The sequence below is a fragment of the Nuphar pumila genome, chromosome 6 (assembly GCF_984573655.1).
Source record: "Nuphar pumila chromosome 6, dmNupPumi1.hap1.1, whole genome shotgun sequence".
Classification (NCBI taxonomy): domain Eukaryota; kingdom Viridiplantae; phylum Streptophyta; class Magnoliopsida; order Nymphaeales; family Nymphaeaceae; genus Nuphar; species Nuphar pumila.
Window position 1 is genome coordinate 945342 of NC_143254.1, and position 21717 is coordinate 967058.

The window sequence follows — 21717 nt, forward strand, 5'->3', positions numbered from 1 at the left end:
AATAAGCTTAACCATTTAGGTCAGGGATAAAAAGCGAGTCTGGTTCAAATTAACCGGTTCTGGTCTTCATTTGGAATACCCAAGACCCGACCTTTTTTGGTTACGAGTCAATATTTTGAACCTGATTCGAACCTATGAGTCCACTAAAATCAGGTCAGGTCAGGTATAATCGGTTTGGGGCATCAGGTCTCGGGCATACTCAACCCAGTTACACTTACACCTACTGGTGGACACCCATGGCTTCTCTCTAGCTGACCACCATCCTGGGGGATGGGATGGTGGGGCCCATGATGCATGGCGCCATTAGTGGGCCGGGTACCTTGTTAAGTATCGGGTCCGAGCATTGGATTAGGCATGATCTGGGTCCGAGAAGAGAACGTCCCTTAGCATTTATGGTCAGTCTTGCTGGATCGAGTTGACCTGGTTTATGAATTTGTCCCGTAGACCTTAGTTCAACCCACACAACCTACCTGCCACCTTGCCTTCATGCGGCATGGTCCTATATAGTCCATAGATCATACAAGACACAAAAGCCTAGCATCTCGTTTTAAGGTCGGGGAGGAGGAGTGAGAGAGAGAGAGTTTCAAACAACAGAGAGGAGAAGGAGAAGGAACGCATGCAAGGGAAAAGGCGATGGCAGAATCCGGCCTGCCCCACGGGAAGCCACCGCTATACCACTGGCGGAACCGGCGGTGCAGGCGCTGCTGCTGCACCGGTGTGGCCGTCTTCCTCGTCCTCCTTGCTCTCCTCATCCTCATCCTCGCCCTCTGCGCCTCCAAGGCCAAAGACCCCACCATCACCGTGCTCTCAACCTCCGTAGAGGGCATCGCTCCTGGCATCAGCTTCCCGGTATTCCGGATCGAACTCAACATCACCCTCTACACCGAGCTCATCGTTCACAACCCTAACCGCGCCAGCTTCAGGCACGAGCCGGCTTTTCTTCCACGGGCTTCAGGTCGGCGAGGCGGACATCCTCCCTGGACGCATTCCAGCCGACGGGTCCGAGACCATCGGCACCCGTTTCACGCTCCAGGCGGACAGGCTGGCAACCGACCTGGCCCTGATCGGGGAGGTCCTCTCCGGCGTAGTCCACATAGAGAGCCGCTCGATGATCCCCGGGAGGGTCACCTTCCTCGGCATCTTCCGGCACCACGCCGTGTCCAGCGCGCACTGCCAGACGGACATCCGGCTCCTCGATATGAAAATCCAGAGCCAGAATTGCACGTACGATACGAAACTATGACCGCTTCTCCTTCTCATGGTACCTTCACTCTTTCGCTTGAGTTGGATTAGTGCTCTTCGCATTTCACTCTTCAGCAAGATGCCAAAAAAAAGAAAAGAAATTTCCGTTTAGATTACGAAGACCTCACCTTTTGCTTGAGCTTACAGAAGGATGGCATGTTTTCTGAAAGGGCATCTCAGAACCCAACTTTTACTTTTCCTGAATATGAGACCTAAGCCGGTTGTGAGTTGTGAGACGTGTATAATAGAAATCCATTACTAAACTACCTCTATTGCACCATAAAAATGAGCAAAATGTTAAAAAATGATATCTTATATGGATCTTGACAATGAATTTAACTTTGAAATTTCTGCTTGACAATTTGAGTGAAAAGTTGGGAATTGAAAACATAGGACTTTTCCTAAAATATCATGCAAAAGCTTGAACCCTAAATAGAATTTTCCAACAAAAATTTCATTTCTTCTTAGGCGAGAGATTTTTTTTATTTTGAAAGGCTAGCTCCTACCAACCACGCGGAGCCCCCGTTGGGTTCTTCTTAGGGGAGAGTTGGTTGGCGTTGGCACAGTTAAAATAAGTAACTCTTATTTTTATTTTTTTTAGTTCAGATTAAAGGCTAATGTTATTATGATTATATGTAACAGTACGCAGCAGGGGATGTAATTTTGGTATAAATTTTTCGTTCCTTTTTATATTTTTTGTTTTTGCAAGTGTAGCAGAGAGATTTTACCTCATCTTTTTGTTATGCTTTCTAATCTTGGCATTAATTCTTCTTCTGAACGAGCCGACAGATCCTCATGCTGATTTTGCCCTTTTTTTTTCTGGTTTGGATTCCTGACAAATGATGCATGAGCAAAATGACTTATAAGTGACGCAGAATCGAGCGTATTCTTTTCGGCACGACTTTTGCGTGTATTGGTGTTTGCTGTAGGTCGTTGTTGGCCTCCTCTGTTTTTTTTGATATTTACATAGAGAAACCACTTCTAAGAACAGAGATACGGTCACTTTCCTGACAGCATAAAACTCCGTGGGCTAACCCCTTGCCCTCAGAGAATCACCAGGCTTCAGCATGCACAAAGGGTGATGTCCATGAGATTTGAACGTAGACTGCCAGCCAAAGCGCTTAGGCTCCATCCCATGACGCCAAACCCTAGCTGGCTACGAATATTAATGTTACTCCGCAACCTGCAAAGGAAGGGAAGGAAGTTAACCATCATTTTCGTAAGCATTAATGTGCACACAGAGAGCAAGGAAAATGGTACATTTCTTTCTTTTTGGTTGAATGAGATGGTGGGAAAACAGGGAAGGGAAGAACTTATTGCACCATTAAAGGCGGATCATGGATTTCAAAGGCAGTAGATTCTGAAAACTTGAAATCCCAAATTAAGTAGAGTGGGACAAATTGTACCCATAGTATAGCATCCTATTGGATCCGATCGAAAACAATTGATTCGTGCAACTTTTATTTTTGTTCTAAAAAAAAATCTGTGCAAAAGTTATGGGCCCCTAGGTGTTGGTTTTGCGTCACATAGTTTATTTAAGGCCATACAGTCGACCTGCAATACTTAAAAACTTTCATTTGATTAGTGCCTCTTATGTGTGTGTGTGTTTTATATTAAGAGATGAAGGTAAATTTGCGCAAAATCTTGCACTGAGCTGCACATAGAAACATGCCAGTTCAAGTTTTTTTTTTTTTCTTCAAACTTTTACTACGCCGACAACAAATCAATCGTTATTCTCCGGGTAATTTCACTGTCTCGAGATAATTCGGGTTCCAACATTGCCTTAATGTTTATCGGAGCTTCAAACTAAAAATGTATCGAGATAAATTTTACTCCATTCCCTAAGCAGCTTCTTATTCCATTAAAATTGCATGTCATTTTAAGCTGGCATCATCAAGCCTTATCTCAACTACATGAGGTCTAACCCTTATCTCAACTACATGAGGTCGGCACCAGTTTATGTGCTTGTAAATACTTTATTATGTGAATTTTATTAGGTCTGTAAAATGTTGTTGTGATTCTTTTTTTATTAAGATGTTGCAGAACATCAACGAGCTAGCTTGTGTGAATGATAAAATATCTTTAAAAAATTCAAAAATAAAAACTTTTGAATATAAAATGGATTTCGGCAAATTGTAAGACATTTATGAAATCGCATCATTTTTGCAAAAAAAAACAGTATGGTTATTTTTCGTTTTTCATTTCTGTAGCGACAACTTGAGTCACTTTAAAGGATTTAAAGAATATGCATGGCACCAAAAGGCGACACATGAGAGAGCCCGAGACATTTTTGTCTATACAATTTAATTTAAAGAGCCGCATCCTCCTCCGCGGCTAAATTAGTTTCCATGTCACGAAGATACATGGATACGACAATAAGGGATGTGGTTTTGACTCGCAAGGTCAAATTTTTTTCAAAAATAAGACGTGAAAGGTCTAAAGACAGTTTTTAATCTTTAATCAATTAAAATCATTTTTTGATATTTGAACATTTAAAATGTTTTTTATAAAAATAATATTAAAAGTAATATTCTTAAGTAATAACAAATATTTGTACGAATTCATGTCCGAATCAACGTGTAGGCTTGTGTCACTAGGAACAAGCGGTCAAAACGGGCATGTCATGTGACATAGCCTAGTTTTTGGGTAAATTTTACATCACCATCAGGCCATTGTCATGTTTAAAATATCCACCACCATATTAATTCGAACATTTTTTAACTGCTCTTTTCATAATTTTTTCAGCTCAAGTATCAAAGCCCATCGATAAATAAAAACCTAATCTTTCTTTTATTTGACAAGCTTTGACCCTCAACGATGATGAACATTTCCTAACTTCTAGGGTAAGTTTGATGGCTTGTCTAGGGTTAGACGAAATGAACAAAAAAGCCGGAACAGAACATTGGTAGTTGTTACAAGTTCAACGTTTGTTTGGACCGTACTCATATGCAATGTTCCAAATGTCCGTTGTTTGATGACGATGTGCGGATAACCACCGGTGACATTGAGGGTTGAAATATGAGCGTAGATGGGAACTTCGGTGAGCCACTCCTCAACGTCGGCAATGGCCATTGCCGGACCTGGCCGGCGCACGGTGAGCTCGAGGGCATCCTGATTCTTCACTGAAACACGGGCCTAGGGCAGGTTTGGGCTCAAACCAGGGTCGGAAACCCCAGAGAAATGGCACAACCCCTGCCGGAGGGCCTGATGGGCTTGGTCCCCGTTCGATTGCACGACACCCACCATGGATCGAATCAACCACCACATCCTCACCATCTTCGATAGAGGGATCGATCTCCTCTTCCGCCACCGCCGCTGCCGACCGTTGATCTGGCATGCAGTCGTGCGTCCATGGAGTCATTACGGAAGCCGATTGTAGGGTTAGGGTTTGAGGCCTTGCGGAACCACCGACGGTCTAGAATCTTCAATTGGGCATCACTGATCTGCAAGGGGTCTCTGGAACGGACGATGGGGATCTAGTCGAGCCGCTCGTGGAGTTTGGGGATGTCGGGGAAGAAGTTGCGCTCGATGATCTGCTCAATCGCAATGATGTAGGTATCCTCCTTGAGGACGGTGGGCTGGGAGGCGCGGTGCCGCTTGGGCGACAGAGCGGAGGAATTGGGGCGAAGTCAGCGTTAGGGCTTTAGAGGGGAGTGGTGGATTCCGAAATGGAGAGGTGGCGAGGGGATCAGCCGGGAGTTGCCAACATCATCGTCGACGGCAAGATTAAACGTTAAAATATGAGGAACTTATAAGAATATGAAACTCATGCAGAAATTGCAGGAGATGGAGAGCTCTTCCTCTTTTGCGTCGTCGTCGACTTCTCTTCCTTGGGCGATCGATACGTAAGTAGCAAGGGGGAGGCCGAAGGAAGAGGAGGGTGTGGAGGTTGAAGCGGCAGAGTAAGAGGAGGGTGCCAAGCTCGGATGGGAGGTAGCCAGAGAGGCTGCGGGAAGGGACGGAGACGACGACGACGACGACGACGCGTTGGGCGGTGGAGATGGTGGCACAGGAGACGCCGAACCAGCGACAGGGGTCGTCGTCGCTGTCTTCATCCAGTCACGGAGTGGGTCGGGGCGGAGGAAGCTCCTTGTTCCTCCGTTCCAGTCACGTAATTTTTTTTAATGTGTTCCCTCCATTAATGTTCCTTTTGTAACAGGGGAGGGGTTGATCGAAAATTACAGACGATAATGGACACGGTAGGATGCCTGAAAAGCCGTCCACTGCATCAAATATTTGTTAACAATAGTGTTCTGAATGTCTTTTTGTCCTGTTGTTAACATATCAAATTTTTCAAAATTTTATAAATATTTTTTTTTGTTTTTGGGTCAATTTTTTGAATAAATTGAGTCATTTTTAATCAAAAAATCCAGTTTATTTATTGTAATTATTGAAATCAAATCCATTTTATACATCTGACTCAATTTCGGATCCGGATCTAGTATCAAAATTCAATCCTAATTCATATTATTCAATTTTTAAATTAAATTTACAAAAATAAAAAAAATAATTTTGAAAGGTTCAGACAGTCTATTCGATATCCATTTGGATCCATTATCCTGTATTTCTCGATTTGAGGTTCAAAACTCGAATATTTTCTCAAAACCTGGATCCAAACCCATTTTTTGAAAAAAAATCAGAAGATAAACCCAAATTCTCAAAAAATCCTTCTTTTGTAATTATTTTTAAAATTTACAAAAATAGTTTAAAATCCTTCATTTTCTCATAATTTTTAAGTTTTATTTCAAAAACACACAAAAAGTAGAAAATATAAAGAAAAGAGCAAAAAAAATAAGAAAAACGAAAAAGAAAATACAAAAAAATAGCCTTTTAAAGCCCCTTTTTGAAAATCGGGTTTTTGTGAAAACCACTCTTTTGAGAAAACCGTTTTTAAAAGAACAACCCTTTTGAATTTTTTCAAAAACCTTCATACCTGATTCAAAACTTTTCTAACGGCCTCCCGCTAAAAAAGGAGACCGTGGGAAAGGCTTCAGCATCGCTTCTTCACCCCGCCATTTCACGCATCTCTTCTATCTTCTTCCCCTGATCTCTTCCCCTCCTCTTCTTCTTCAACAGTAAACTTCCACGATAGAACAAAGGAGGAGATCCCTCCTTTAGGATCCCAACAGAACCAGGTAAGAATCGCCTTCTCCCATGTACTACTATAAATTTGCCTCTTCCCTCTTCTTTCTCTTGGAATGTTCTTTTGTTTTCTTTTGATTTTCTTTTGAAGCAATATGTGCAATGCCGGTCTTCTTATAACAACACCGATTTTCACCTTGCAACAAAAATTCAACCCTCCCTTGGGTTACATTTTTCCCATTGTTAGTTTATGTATTTTAATTTTCAGTATCTTCGTTTGTTTTCATTTCATTTCATGTTAGATACTGCTAAATTACCACATTCTCATTCTGTACATTTACTTCCCTTCCCCTGATTGGTTACTCATTCTCCCTCTCTCGTTTATCTTCCATTCATCATGGATGAAGAAAACAAGAACAGGGTGACAAAACTAGTTCCAGTGAAATCAGAGAAAGGGGATGGGGTCATGCTCTTTGTCTTATTCATTTCTGTAGAATCATCATATCAACTTCGGTGAAGATGAACGTTCCCACCAACCCATATCATCAATTAGTTATGGTTGTTTATCTTGCTTGTTGTGATCTTTCCATTGTGCATGATCGGTTTGTCTTGTCCCAATTAGCTTTTCCCGTTTATTTCAAACAGGATCGTTTGTTATGAGGAACACTCAGAATCAATTCTGTTTGTGGTTTACCATGCCCCATAACCCCTTGATCCCCTTTTCTTCTCTCTGCTATTCTTCTTGTTTCTCCTTGTTCATTTGTCCCATTAAAGCACTCCAGTCTCATCGAGTTGCTTATAGCAACATCGATCTACTTATGTGCGATATTGATGAAATTTCATATTCCAACACATTTTCTTTTCGTTCGTTATGTCTGATCTTGATCCCTTAAGTGCAGTAAACCTTCTGATTTCCATCTGTAGTGTCCCTTTTCTATGAGGAATTTGTTTCTATTAACTTTCTTTAGCATTATATTCTGGGTTATAGTTTATAGAGATTATCCTGTGAACCTCATAGTTACCCCCTTTATTCTTTCATTCTCGCATCAGCTATGTTAGGGCATCTATTCTTTTAGTTTTGCCATTTTACATATATAGTTTGTTTCTGGCATCACAACCCCGTGCAATGATTTTCTCTTAATGATAAGATTGGTGCAACAATTCATTTGTCAATCCCTTTTAACATTTAAAACAATAAAAAATCACGCCATCCAGATCATTAGATTTCTGGGTTCCATGCTGGCATCAGTGGTAAGCTTGAATGAAGTAAAACATTCACCTGCGAATAGTAGGCAAATGGATGATCTATCTCCAAAGGGGCAGTTAATTGCGGATGCTTCTAATGATTGATGAAATTATCCAAGTTGGATGGAGGATCTGTTTTGTAGCTGAGAAAGGAGCAAATGCTTCCTCGTTGGGATCATTTGTTATCATGAGGAAGGCAAAGCAGCAGCCCATCATGAATATTGCAACAGTTCCTTTTCTAATTCATCTGGTTGCAGGTACGAAGTAAAGGACTACATCTTCAAAGCTGAAGCAGAGTTCGTTGATTGCTGGGGAAAACAACATAAAAAAAAAGAGGTGAGTGCTCTTGATACCTATCGATCCACCTCACCATCATAGATGGAGAATCGATTTCCTGTAATCTTCAGTTCATGTCTGTTTCTAGTTTGGAAGATTTCATCTTCCAATTTTGTGTTCTTATTAGATTTTACCCAGATTTTCTTTTCACTGTATGTTAATCTTGTTGGAGTTCCTGCATTTCTTAAATCCTCTGGTCTCATTTGATGATTATGCTCGTTATGATGAAATTCCCCATCTGTCACGGTCTGGATTCATCACTGGATGCGTAGGCATGGTTGAAACTCATAACAGAAATATTGATGGAGCAAAATTCTACGTGGTTGAGGCATCGTGAAGTGTGCTATATGGATAAACCACATTCAACAAGATCGAGGCTGGGTCATACGAATCTGAATATAGACTTCACCTTGAAGATTTTATAGAAGATACAGTCTATCATCGTTACAGGATTCTTTGAAGGAGAGAGTACGGTTCTTACTTCCCCAATCAGATAATCTCTAATACGAACCTTTCACTATGATTTCCAATTTGCTTGATGTACAGGATATCCACATTGAGTTATACTCTGTACAGGGTCTCATATGCTTCATCAATTAGTTCATTGTTTCATCATCACTTCCCTTGCCCTTTTGTTATGCGTCAGTTAATTACGTATTTCATGTAGCTTTGCCTCATTGTATATCATTTTATAGTGCCCCTCAGCCCATCCACTCCTTTCTTCTTCAACACACTAAATGAGCCATATCGTGATGGTGCTGGTCTTGTTCGTGGGTACCCCTTTTAGTTCCTACATCTCTTGAGGATTACTCCTCTGTCATTTTTGTGAAGCATGCGATTCCCTGGTTTAGAATTAGATCTCCCTACCTACATCTGAACAAGTTACTTAATACTTCACTTGTATTACCACAGTTTCATCAACACTTTATTATATGCTCACTGCACCGCTGTTGCACTTTCGCATACAGTACCTGTATATGCATTTCATCTTACTACACTTATCATCCCCCCTGCTGCAGCCACTGCTGCCGCAACCCACCTGCTGCACTCGCAATTTTTCATCTGCACCTCCTACACTCCTTCCACAAATGCACCATCAGCCCTTCACCTGTTGTACTTACTACCAACATCATACACCCACCCGTAACTCTCTCATTCCACCGTCATGTTGCACAACATTCAACGCTTATGTTTACCAGCCATTTGATGATAGTGAATGTACTCACCATTCCCACCATGTGTATTTCCTGCAAAATACACTATTCAGCTCCACTGTATCCTGTTATACATAACATTTGTAACATATCGCATCCTCCTTTAGTCATTGCTACCCTGCATTCATTTCATTTTCTATGGCATCCTCAAAGCCGATAGCATTTAGTTTATACATTATGGTCTTGATATAACAAGTATGTTTAGCATCATACAGTTAGCAGTATGTGAGCACATATAGTTAATATCATGTTATCATAATATGTATTGTATTACATTTCATGTCTAAACCCTATAACTAAGCTTAACAGTCGGTTATATCTGAGTTTTATTGTGTCTTTGCTTATTATCCTGTAATGGTCCTCAATACCCTGATTAGTCTCCTTAGTTGATGATTTTCACAGTAAATATTTTATTGTTCCTTAATATCTCCCTTAATATTTTACCAAGCATCTATAGTGGTAGTTTAAGTATTTTAGCATATAATAATGCCGATTTTGGTATATGTCCACCCCTTTTGCATTCACTTAATGTGCTCTAGAATTTGCTTCACCCTCCATGTTTTACAATGTTGCCCTATACTAATTCAATGTTTTGCAGGAAAAGCATGGAAACTGCAACTCTCTTTCCTAGAATTAGAAACTCTTGTAAATTTTAAATCAAAGTCAAGATTGTATTAGCTAGATATAATGAAAATTTACATTTCTTGCACTAGATTAGAATGTATGAGCATGTAAATATCACAAATTGCTTGTTTCATATCATTTTGCCTTTATTTTTCAAAAATCACAAATGGGAACACGAATGACACGTGCACCATTCTAATAAAATGTGATTAAATCCTAAGTTGACGATTTGCATCAATGGCCATAGTCAAGATGTGAACAAAACTTAGGGTTTTCATCTTTTAGGGAATAACATTCGATCCACACTGGATCTCTTTTAAAAAATCATAATATTTTTTTCTAAATATTTTCTTCCTTTATCTGAGTTTAACTTAAAATTAACTCAAAATATATATCAATGGCCATAGTTAAGATATATTGAGAGTTAATTTTATTTTAAACTCTATAAAGGCACCAAAATGTGTTTTATTCCTTATTTGAATTTAAATATGATTATTATATAATACGTTTTATGACCATAGTCAGAAATGTATTATATCTTCAATCTTATTTCAATTTATTTAAGGAACAAAATATGCTTTTCAAAGACCCAATTTCAAATTCTTTTAATTCATTCATCATTTAGGATAGAATTACATCATATTTTCAATTTTTTTTTTAAATCCAAGTTATTTTGAGATAATTTTTCAAATATCTTCTTCATTTCTCAAATCAATCTTCAAATCTTATTCAAAATCATCTTTCTATTCTCAATTCTATTTTAAAAACTCAAACTTCAATTTCAAAGTCTAATTTGACTTTGAAAATTCGAATTCACTTCTATATTCAAAATTCAATTTCCAATTTAAATCCAATTTCAAAATTTCAATTCAACTTTGAATTTCTAAATTCATTTTCAGGATTCAATTTCAAATTCAATTCAACATTTTATATCAAAATTCAAAAGTTCAATTCAACTTTGAAATTTCCAGATTTATCATCTAATTTCAAAAATTCAAGTTTCAAAATCAAGTTTTATTCTTTATTGTTCACTTCAGGTTCCCAAATCTCCCAGATCATCTTCTGATTTAAGAATTCTAGATTTATTCTTTATTTCTCAAAATTCTAAAATTCTAAGTCTTAAATCAGACTTTAAAAATCAAAATTTGGTATTCACTCTGAAAATTGATTTTTCCTAAAATTCATCTTTTTTTTTTCAATTCCAAAATCGATTTAGGATTTCTCAAATCCATTTCCAGATTTCAGTTCTATATTGGATTCCAGACTTTGGATCCAATCCCATTTAGGATTCCAGACTTTGGACCCAATTCCATCTAGGTTCCAGATTTCAGATCAAATTTCATATAGGATTCCAGATTTCAAATCCAGTTCCATTTCCAATTCCTATTTCCAAAACTATTTTTAAATCAATTTCTTAAATCAAAATTCAATTCCTTTTTCAGGTTCTGAAATTAAGAATTCCTTTTTCAGAGTCGATCCATTCAAATTCAAAGTCTATTTTTTTGAAACTCCATTTTTCTTAAAATTCTATCTCAAGTTCCAAAATTTCCTTTTCCTCTTATTTCTTCAAATTCAAAATCCATTTTTCCAAATTCTGATTATTCCAAGACTTAGAATTTCAAAGTCTCTTCTTCCAAATCCATTTGTTCAAAGTTCTAAGTTAGATTCAAAATCTAACTTTGTTCAAAACCAATTTCAAACCTTTAAATCATTTCTTCGAGTATCTTCAAATGTATTTCAAAATCACTTGGGAAAATCAAAGTTCTAAAATCTTCTTCTCAAAAGCATACATTTCTGCATTTTGCATTCGCACAAGCATGATTTTTTGTGCATTCTTAGACTTAGAATAAATTCTTAGACAATATTTAGGTAAAGCAAGAGGCATAAGTTCGATCCTTGGTTCGATTACCTCTGGTAAAGGCGCCAAGAACGGTCGAACCTCGTTCCGACGAGCAAATCCCGTCTCTCCATTTTCTCGCAAATTTTCAAAACAGAGGTGAGTAATTCTAAAATATTTTCAAAATTTAGGTCAAGTGAGACCTTTGCATAAGAGTTCCTCTCTCTTTCTTTCTTTTCTCATTCTCTCTTCTTTTCTATCTTTATATTCTCCTTTAAAAAGAGAATAGAGGCTAGGAAGGAAAAAGAGAGAACACAAGAGGAAATTTTTTGCAATGATCGCAGATTTAGCGACCGTGATGAGACTTATCTTTGTCCGATCGAATTTGTGTCTTTTGCTTTGCTTTGATATTATCTAAGTCTTTATTCTTCAAATGTTAGCTTCATTTTCATGCAAACCTTAGGAGCCTAGACTATGTCCTAGCTGACATTAATGCATATAGGATCTAAGTATGGTTTGGTAGGACCATATTGAGGAGATTATTGCATGCTAACTTAGACTTAGGTTTGAAATACAACTCTCCTCAATTCTAGGGATTGAATGCAAACAATGTATGCAAGTGTATGCTTCTCTTCATTTAAATTCTATCTCTTTAGGATTTGCATTAGAAACATCTGGTTTTATTGCATGTTAAACATGTTTTCAAAAACATCCCTACCTATATTGTCCCGGTCTTCACGTTGCTGGGCTATCTCACTGAACCATAGTTTGGAAGAGAGCCTCACAACTAGATCACTTATTTGGGTTAACGTCCCCCTACCACGTACTTAAGGGCCATAGTCCGAAGTATATTGGTAGGTGCTCAAGGATGTTGGGAAGCCATTACCTTAGAACCAAAAGAATATTTCTATGTCACGTACTTCGAACTTCGGCTTGAGTATATCGGCGTATCTTAATCAAAATCAGATGATCTAAATCTTAGAGTTAGGATTAAGGTCCTACCAACCATTTCAAATATTGCATTTAGAGTCTGCTTTTAGAAAGTGTTGTTTGTACATCCTTGTTTATACAGCTTGATTCTGTGATATTTATTTATTATATTTCCTTATATCTTCCAAAGATGAAGAAGATGTGAATGAGAACTCTGCCTTTTTTGGGCAAAAAATTAATAATAAAAAAATTTGATTCAATCCAAAGCAATAATTCAACTCAAAGGGTCGTGGTTTTATCCAAGCCAGTCAGGGTGGCAGACAATTCAATCAAAAAAAGGCAAACCCGGTTTAAATCAACCGAATGTTAAAACCAACCAAGAAAAGAAAAAGTGGGTCTTGTGTCAAATATATGGTAAAATGAATCACAATGTCATCAATTGCTGACATCACTTTAATCATGCTTATCAAGCTGAAGATGTTTAACAGGCTCTCACTGCCATAAAACTAGCTGATAGCCAAGATCAAAATTGGTTTCTTGACACGGGAGCTACCTCTCACATTTCTCAAAACTTGCTCCAAGTATTATGGTTCAGAAAAAATTATGGTTGGAAATAGTGCCAGATTAAATATTACCCATGTAGGGTCTACTAAAATTGAAATGGTAACCACTCTCTTCTTCTAAATAATGCCTTGGTTGTTCTTGAAATTAAAAAGAACTTGGTATCCATAAGTCAATTAACCTCTGATATGCCTTGTTTGTTTGAGTTTTCATCTGATAGTTTTGTGATTAAGGACAAGAGGATGGGCAGACAAGTGGCGATAAGGAGTAGAGTAGGAGATCTTTATGGATTCAACAACTCAAGGAACAAGATTGATCGTGAGTAGCAAGTTTTTTTTCTTCACAGTTTAAAAACCCCAGTTGAGAAGTTTGGCATTAACGACTTAGGCATGTGCATGCGCATATTGTTGACTTTCTTGAAAAAAATAAGTCTATTTCAATAAAATCAAAGTCCATTAAATGTGTCACATGTGTAGGCCTACGACTGAGATATTCGACAGTTGGATGTTAAGAATGCATTTTTACATGGTCATCTGAATGAAACAGTGTTTCTTGAACAACTTCTAGGATTCTAAGACCCTCAACTTTCAAATTTTGTTTGTAAACTAAAGAAAGCCTTGTATGGGCTAAAGCATGCTCATTGGGCTTGATATGATCGGTTTGACACTTTCCTTATGTCTTTTGATTTTTTCTCCAGTATTGTTGATCCATCATTATTTATTTGCAAAAGTGGATCCATGATACCTAGTCTTACTCTATGTTGATGATATTATTCTTATTGGCAATGATACTCAATTTCTCAGCCAGTTTATTAAAACTATCAATCAATAATTTTCAATGAAAGATCTAGGGTTATAGCACTATTTTTTTAGGCATTGAAGTCCAACGGTTCTCACCGAGGACATGGCATTGGATAGAAATGATTGGAGGAGAAGGATTCATGTGGAAGACCCAGAATGATTTTCTTTTTTGGTTCATATCGCCGACCCCAATTGTTTTGGGATGAAGGCATAGTTGTTGTTGTTGTGAAGTCCAACGGTTCTCAAAGGGTCTATTTTTTAATCAAAAGCGCTATAACTATGAGCTTCTTGATAAAACTCAGATGGTTGGTGTCAAGCCTGTCTCTACGCCCATGATGACTCATGCCAGTAGCACCATGGATGATGATTTGCCTTTTCGGGATACTACCTTTTATTGGAGTCTTGTTGGAGGCATTCAATATCTCACTATGACTCTCCCAGATCTCTCATTCAGTATTAACTTCGTCAGCCAGTTCATGCGAAACCCGACCAATGCACATTTTCAGATGGTCAAACAAATTCTTTGTTATGTTCACTGCACCATTGACCACGAAATCCGGCTACTATCGCAAACCTCCTTGTCATTATATGCTTTCTCGGATGCCGATTGAGCAGGTTGCCTTATTACCTGACGCTCTACCTCTGACTTTTGCATATTTCTTGGTAACAATGCATTTCTTGGAGTGCCAAAAAACAACCTATTATTGCTCGGTGCAGTTTGGAAGCGGAATATAGATTCATGGCATCCAACAATGCTGAACTTATATGGCTCACATTCCTTTTGCGTGATTTGAGGGTATTTTTTCATCAACCACCTATTCTCTTTTGTGACAATATTTCGGCGCTTCAGGCTACCATCAAGTGTGTGTTTCATTCCTGCATGAAGCATGTTGAAATTGACTATCATTTTGTTTATGAAAAAGTTGCGCTAGACACTCTCATCACTCGATATGTAACCTCTTTTAAACAGATTGATGACATCTTTACCAAGCCTCTTATGCACACTCACCTCCGCCTGCGACCAGTTTGAAGGAGACTGTTAACAGAGATAAGATCGCAGGTCACAATAATGCATATCACGATAATAGTGCAGGCAGATCACGATAATAGCGCATGTCACGATAATGCTAAAACTGATAAACTCGATAAAACCAAATTTATCACTATAACAATAGATCAACTTATCCAAGATCATCTTGCACCAAATGAGACTCTAACAACATATCACAATAAGCCTATCCAAATGGAACTCTAACAACAATTCACGATAATGACAAATGTGATGAGATCGAGATTATCATTCCCGCTCAAGAGGCAACTCAAGAGGCCAATATGATAAAAGTCCAAAAAGATCAAGTTGCTAATAGCAGGTAGTTAATCTTATCATGTGTAACCAAATGGACAATAATCAAAATAATTGACTAAGAGAAGTTAATAGACAATATAACTATTTAAATAATGAAGAACTCCACACTTAAACTGGTGAGTGTAGTCTTGTGGATGTAAGTGATTGCTCAATAAACCATGTTAATATCGTGAACTTTGTTCATCGTGTGTTTTTGTTTAAAAAGATCGAGCAGCTTGATTGGATAACCACCCCTGGATGCCGGTTGAGGGGGGCCTATTTCCATTTACGTTATTACATCCATTGTTTGTATTGGAAGCGATGCGCTCCCAAATGTTGGATGTGGATATGGACTTACCCGGATCCAGCAGCAGCCGCATGGTGACAGGTCACATGACTGTGCTGCTGCTTGTAGATAAGGTTTTCGGCTTCCCTTCTCACCGGACCGGAGCATTAAAGAGAGAGGAAGGTGCTGTCCAAGATGACGATGGCGGCCCACTTCCATCTGGGTTCGTGTGCAGGCATGGCCCTCGCTCAAACGCGCGAATCCTTCAGACCCGACCGAATGGCTTGCCCTTCTCGAACCACCCACTTCTTTCCCATGGCTCAGCCCCTCTCTACCAGAAGGCAGACCCTCTCCTCATCTCCCTTATCTAAAACCAGAGCCGTCGCCGTAGAATCCAACCAGCTGGACTCCCCTCAGCAATCCGACAAGGTAATCAATCACCCACCACCCTTTCCTCTCTCTCTCTCTCTCTCATGGGATCGATTTTTCTGAATTATTTGTTTCTATGGGAGTTTTGAAGCACCACCATGTCTAGGAAAATACCTCGCTTGTCAATTGTTTCAAGATGAGGTACTATTGATGGTAATATCATACACTTGGTTGTGTAATGTGGCATATACACTCTTGTCTCTCGGTTTTCGGCCTCGTGAAGCCCGGAAATGGGTGGCTTTGACGTTTTATTGATAAAATGCTTCAGCTCTATGCAATGGTCATCATCAGATTCACTCATCTTTTTACCTAATAAATAGTGGAAGTTTGTATCAAAGAATTGTCACATTAAAGTCTTTGATGCTAAACATTCAACTGAGCCCGCACCTCAAGTTGAAAACAGGTTTCAAAAAATGTGAACTTTGATGAGCAAGTGAAATGTTTTCTGCACATACATGAGCGTGTAGGAAAGTGTGCTGAACTAGCTTCTCGTGTATAATTTGTAAACGGTCAGAATCCGTGAGGTATCTGTTGGCCATTGTTGGAGTCGTGAAGACTAATGCAAGGATGCTTTCTTTTTCTCGCAATTGTAGGAAAAGGGCGGTGCTGGAAAGTATTACTTTGTGGTTGCTAACGCCAAGTTCATGTTGGACGAGGAAGAACACTTCAAGGAGCTCTTGTTTGAGAGACTCCGGTATTTTGGGGAGCGCAACAGGGAGCAGGATTTTTGGTTGGTGATCGAACCCAAGTTCCTGGATAAATTTCCCTCGCTCACTAGTCGACTCAAGAGGCCAGCCGTTGCTCTAGTCTCCACTGATGCTACTTGGATCACGTACGCTTGCTCCCTTTCTCTTTTGCCTTTTTTCATTGCCTTTTCTTTGTTGATTTTCCAAGAAGACTAGACTATATATGAGCATCATAAATTCTTGTTTCCTAATGCTAACCCTGTATAATGGACATGGCTTTAATCACCGACTAGCGTAAGAGTCTCTGTGTTTTAGTTTTTCAGGCAAGGCAAATGAACATGTAGACCCTTTAGCAGAGAAGCGCTTAATTTTGTTGGGCTTAGCTTACTTTTATGTAATGATTGAACATTTGGAGTATAAGGTGAATTGATGATGGATGATCACCAATAGAATCTAACAGTCAAGCCATCAATGTGGTATTAGGTTTCATGTTTGGGATAAAAAATCAGGTTTACTCAATCTCACTTAGGTTCAGAGATGAAATAGCCCTTCACCTCTCTCTGAACAATGTTGACCTTGATAAGAGTGTTGGTAGGATCACAAAAAGACTTTGGACATGATTTTAGTTTAATCCAAGTGCAATGAAGCAGTACCTGTACCTGCACCTGCGGCTGCACCCCTGTTCAAAGGGCGCGAGGAAGTGTGATGACATCTACTTGAACTGTGTGAAATTGAGTCTTTCAACAGCTTTCTAGTGTAAAACTAGCATAGCCTGGCACAAAGTGTTCACCTCTCAATCTCTGGACAAAGCAGGAATGAATGTCGTGCCTTGAGTGATCTGTAGCATCTTAGTTGAGGGATCTTGAGTTCCAACGAGTCAGAACATACAGTAAAACAAGATAAGAGAACTGGAAAACTTCTTGACAAGGACTAAGCAGGTGAAACCATCTTCAGTTTTCTGTGTTTGGTAGGAAATTTGCAGGTGGCAGAAAAATGTTGTTGGAACTTATTTTTCAAAGTCACACTGTCGTTGAGTTCTTTCCTTCCAAAACCTGCTGGCTTTTCTATATGTGATGCCAGCTGATTTAGTGTTTGTAATCAGCCCTTCCAATTCCATTTCTCTGCTTGAGGAGCATATGCCAATGGTACAATGATATTCACTGGGAAAATGGGTTTAATCAATAAAAAGACAACTGTTCTATTCTCCTTCAGAATTGTCCAACTCTAAAAAGGATCTTTTCAGGGCAAAATGTATGCTTGCTACTAGGTTTGTTATTTGTCCATGTCATTGTGTATGCACATATTATGTGTTTTTTTTTTTCAGATCCAAAGTCTAAACTGTTACTGTTACAAGACAGCCTACCAACTGTTGCATACTTTTGATTGAGAAGGGGGTTGTCCATCACTTTGGAGAACTAGTGTGTGTATGGACAACCCACTTTTCAATCAGAAATAAAACAAAAGTTGCTGTTACTACTTGAATACATGGGCCTCCACAAATTTCTGTATCTCTCATAATAAATCTTTATTCTGTTATATCCGTGGAGAAGGATTTAAGCCTGATGCTCTTGTTCTCTGAAAATTTTCCTACAAAAATGTCATCTATCTTAAAGGCTGCTTGATTAAAATTGAGAATTTACTCAACTAAGATGTAGTCTTTATTGACCATTTCATGGGACCGTCTGCCATTGGAAATTATTGAAGTCTTAGAAAGAAAATTTTCTTATTATTTCTATAATAAGATGAAAGAATATAAACCTTACCAGAGTCCCAGAAAGTGATCTAGAGAAAACAGAAAAGAAAAGCTCTATAGCATACAAGGCTATAAAATAGATGCAAACTTTCATGAGGTCTAGCAAGTGATCTAGAAAAACATAAGCAGTTTTGGCTTTTGCTGTGCATTCATGTTTATGCAAACTATGCATTTTAATGCCACTTCTCATAATCTGATCTGGGTAAGGTTTAAACTTGCAGTTCAATGAATGAGACTTTGGAAGTGTTAAGTCTTTTAAGTAATATAGACAAGTGCTTTTTGAGTCCTTTCCTGGAGCATTATTATGCTGGGATTTTTTTTTTTCAACCACAAAATTAAAAGGTTGACTACGGACATGTTTGGAGAGCCTCTTCTAGTTTATCTTACTAGGGATATATGCTACTTTGAAGTTCATTTGCAGTTTGAGGGTTTTGGATTACAAATTCCTTTTATTTTAAGAATTTGCAATACTAAATTGTAAGATAAAACACCTAAAAAATAGTATTTGGTTTTTCTTATACTGCAATTGCCACACCTCGACCATTAAATTAATCAGAATGATTATCTAGCCATAAGTTGATTTCAAAAAATAAAAGAGGTGCTGTTTAAAATTTCAGTTTTAAATTTATGTGCTAATATTCTAGTGACTGCTATGATTTATGTAAAGCACTTCAAAAATAGATCTAGCAAAATTATAGTGCGTGCGTTTATCTGTGAATCATTGATTGCTGTGTTACATCGTGCTATTTCCTGGCAGGTTCATGAAGCTCAGATTGGATCGAGTTTTGTCTGCAGAATATGAGGCGGAGAGTATGGAGGAAGCATTGGCTTCTTATCCAGCAGATCTTAAGTTCCCAACTCCAGACAAATGGGTGGCTCCTTATCCTAAATATGAATATGGATGGTGGGAGACATTTTTGCCACCAACCAACAGTAAGCCTCAAGCCTAGATGATTTTACCGTCATCTGTTCCTCTTGTATTTTCTGTTTCTCATTGTTCGGAGCATTTTTTTTTCTTTTTTTCCTCTCCGTTTTCTTTTATTTTCTTTTTCTTTTTGTAGTAATGTATTTTATAGTGCTCGCTGAGTTACGTATCAACTTTAGAACTGTTAAGAGTGTTTGATTATGATAAAAACGTGATGTGATTAAAGAGGAGAGAAAAGAAGACAAAATATAACTTGGTTCGGCATTGAGCCTACATCCATGGGGAATGACATCACATACCTATATATAGATATGAGGTAATGATGGCCTATATGCTTGATAAGGATAATCAGCAAGCTCGTAACAATAGGCGGCAAAGGTGGAGATCAATAGCAACGCAACAAATGAGGAGGCTATCATGACAAATGTGGAAAAACGTAAGCAACGAATTTGGCGACATATGTGGAATGGGTACCATCCAAACCCAAGGGATCACGACGTGATCACATCGTGATTGTCGGGTTATCTTTAACACTCCCCCTCAAGTTGGGACTCGATGTTGACCAGTCCCAACTTGATTCAAATGTCTTGAAGCTTATCACTACCGACGACTTTAGTGAAAATGTCAGCCAACTGATCGACGCTCTTGACTTGTGGGGTTGATATGACCCATCAGTGAATCTTCTCCCTCACAAAATGACAATCGACTTCGATGTGATTTGTTCGTTCATGAAAAAATGGATTTGCCCCGATATCGATGGCCACTTGATTGTCACACTTTAATTCCATGGGCTCGGTGTTCGAAAAACTCATGTCGCATAAGAGAGCTTTAATCCATATAAGTTCACAGGATGTAGAGGCCATTACCTTGTACTCGACTTTCACACTAAATCTGGCCATAATGTTTTGTTTTTTGCTTCTCTATGCAACCAAATTTTCTTCCACGAACGTATAGTACCCTGATGTGGACATCTTACTCAGTCGGCATCCGAATGTCCTATAATTATGACCATACCTGTGCATGATGATTCCTTTGCCTATGGAGGACTTGATGTATTTTATGATTATGTGGGCGATGGTCAGGTAAGGGATCCTTGGTTCATTCATGAATGAGTTGATGAGGTTTATCACGTATGTAATGTCGAGTCTCGTGATTGTGAGGTAGATTAGGCATCCCACGAGTCTTTGAAAATTGTCGATGTCACGTGCGGGTTCTCCCTCATTCTTGGTTACCTTGTGGTTTTGGTCGATCGGCGTATTGATGTTTTTTGTTTTCAGTATGCCAACTTCTTTAAGTAAATCCATGACATATTTTTTTGACACAAGAATATTCTCTTATCAGACTGGGCGACCTTTATACCAAGAAAGTAACTAAGTTTTTCAAGGTTTTTGATTTCAAATTTTTGACGTAAGTGATCCTTCCCGTCGTTGATTAACTTGGGATTGTCCCCTGTTATGATGATATTGTCCATGTAGACGAGGATAATGACTATGCCTGTGGTGTTTCTTTTGCTGAATATAGAGTACTCAGATGAGCTTCTATAAAAATCAAACTGTGTGAGGGCATCACTAAGTTTGACGAACCATGCGCGGGATGACTGTTTGAGATCGTACGATGAGACTTTTGTTGCCTGTATTGAGGTGTCTTGGAGGTAGTTCCATGTATACTTCTTCTTAGAGGTCTACACATAGAAAAGCGTTCTTGACATCCAGTTGATATAGAGGCCATCTTTGATTGGCAGCGATCAATAGAAGAATCCTGATGAACATCATTTTGACAACTAAGGCAAATGTCTCGTGATAGTTAGTCCCTCCCTTCCACCTGGGTGTACTCTTTTGCGACAAGTCTCGCCTTGTATCGTTCAATTATTTCGTCGCTGCGATACTTGATTTTGTAGGTCAGCATTCCACTAGTCTTTTACCTAGAGGAAGGGAGACGACTTCCCATGTCTCATTCTTTTTTAAAGTTGCAAGTTCTTCGTCCATGACCACTCTCCACACTTCTTGGGCATTGGCTTCGTTGAACGTGGATGGTTCGGTGTTGGAGTACACATTGCAAATGTATGAGAGGTAAGCATTTGAGAAGCTGTCGAATGATATATGCCTCTCGATTGGGTAATCGATTGAGTCGAAGGCAAAGTAGGTATATAAATCTCTCAATTTGCTGAGACATTTTGTGGTTCTGCCAAGTTTTTGTGGCATAACAACTTGCTCAATGGGACTCTCAACGGGTGTCTGCCTGCCTGCACTGGTTGAGGATTCGGTGGCATTGGGATGTTCGGACAAGGTGTTGTCAACGGTCTTGATGAGGGAGTCATCTCTGACGTCTATGGTAGGTAGGGTTGGGCATTGACATGTGATGAGCGCTCTCCCTGGAGTTCATCATCAAACAAGGGTGAGTCCTTGTTTTGGTAGTAGGGCTC

The 21717-nt window shown here is 38.9% G+C and overlaps 2 protein-coding genes across 2 annotated transcripts; both read left to right on the top strand.

Annotated features, from left to right (window-relative positions):
• The first annotated feature begins 633 nt into the window (after positions 1-633).
• Positions 634-1243, top strand: LOC149833597 (uncharacterized). Its single transcript, XM_090009181.1, has 2 exons — positions 634-849; positions 956-1243. Exons 1-2 carry the CDS (start codon positions 634-636, stop codon positions 1241-1243), a joined length of 504 nt encoding a protein of 167 aa, XP_089865307.1.
• Positions 1244-15652: 14409 nt separating this feature from the next.
• LOC149833598 (protein YCF54, chloroplastic-like) lies at positions 15653-19485 on the top strand. The gene is made up of 3 exons (XM_090010892.1): positions 15653-15931; positions 16525-16763; positions 19128-19485. Exons 1-3 carry the CDS (start codon positions 15698-15700, stop codon positions 19318-19320), a joined length of 666 nt encoding a protein of 221 aa, XP_089867018.1. The 5' UTR covers positions 15653-15697; the 3' UTR covers positions 19321-19485.
• Positions 19486-21717: the final 2232 nt, after the last annotated feature.

What these genes read in the sequence shown, in the direction of transcription:
- LOC149833598 (XM_090010892.1), top strand. Translation starts at nt 15,698, where the DNA reads ATGACGATGGCGGCCCACTTCCATCTGGGTTCGTGTGCAGGCATGGCC. An exon ending in CCCCTCAGCAATCCGACAAG is followed by an intron (nt 15,932 to 16,524) that starts GTAATCAATCAC and finishes TCGCAATTGTAG; the next exon opens with GAAAAGGGCGGTGCTGGAAA. An exon ending in ACTGATGCTACTTGGATCAC is followed by an intron (nt 16,764 to 19,127) that starts GTACGCTTGCTC and finishes ATTTCCTGGCAG; the next exon opens with GTTCATGAAGCTCAGATTGG.
- LOC149833597 (XM_090009181.1), top strand. Translation starts at nt 634, where the DNA reads ATGGCAGAATCCGGCCTGCCCCACGGGAAGCCACCGCTATACCACTGG. An exon ending in CTCCTGGCATCAGCTTCCCG is followed by an intron (nt 850 to 955) that starts GTATTCCGGATC and finishes CACGGGCTTCAG; the next exon opens with GTCGGCGAGGCGGACATCCT.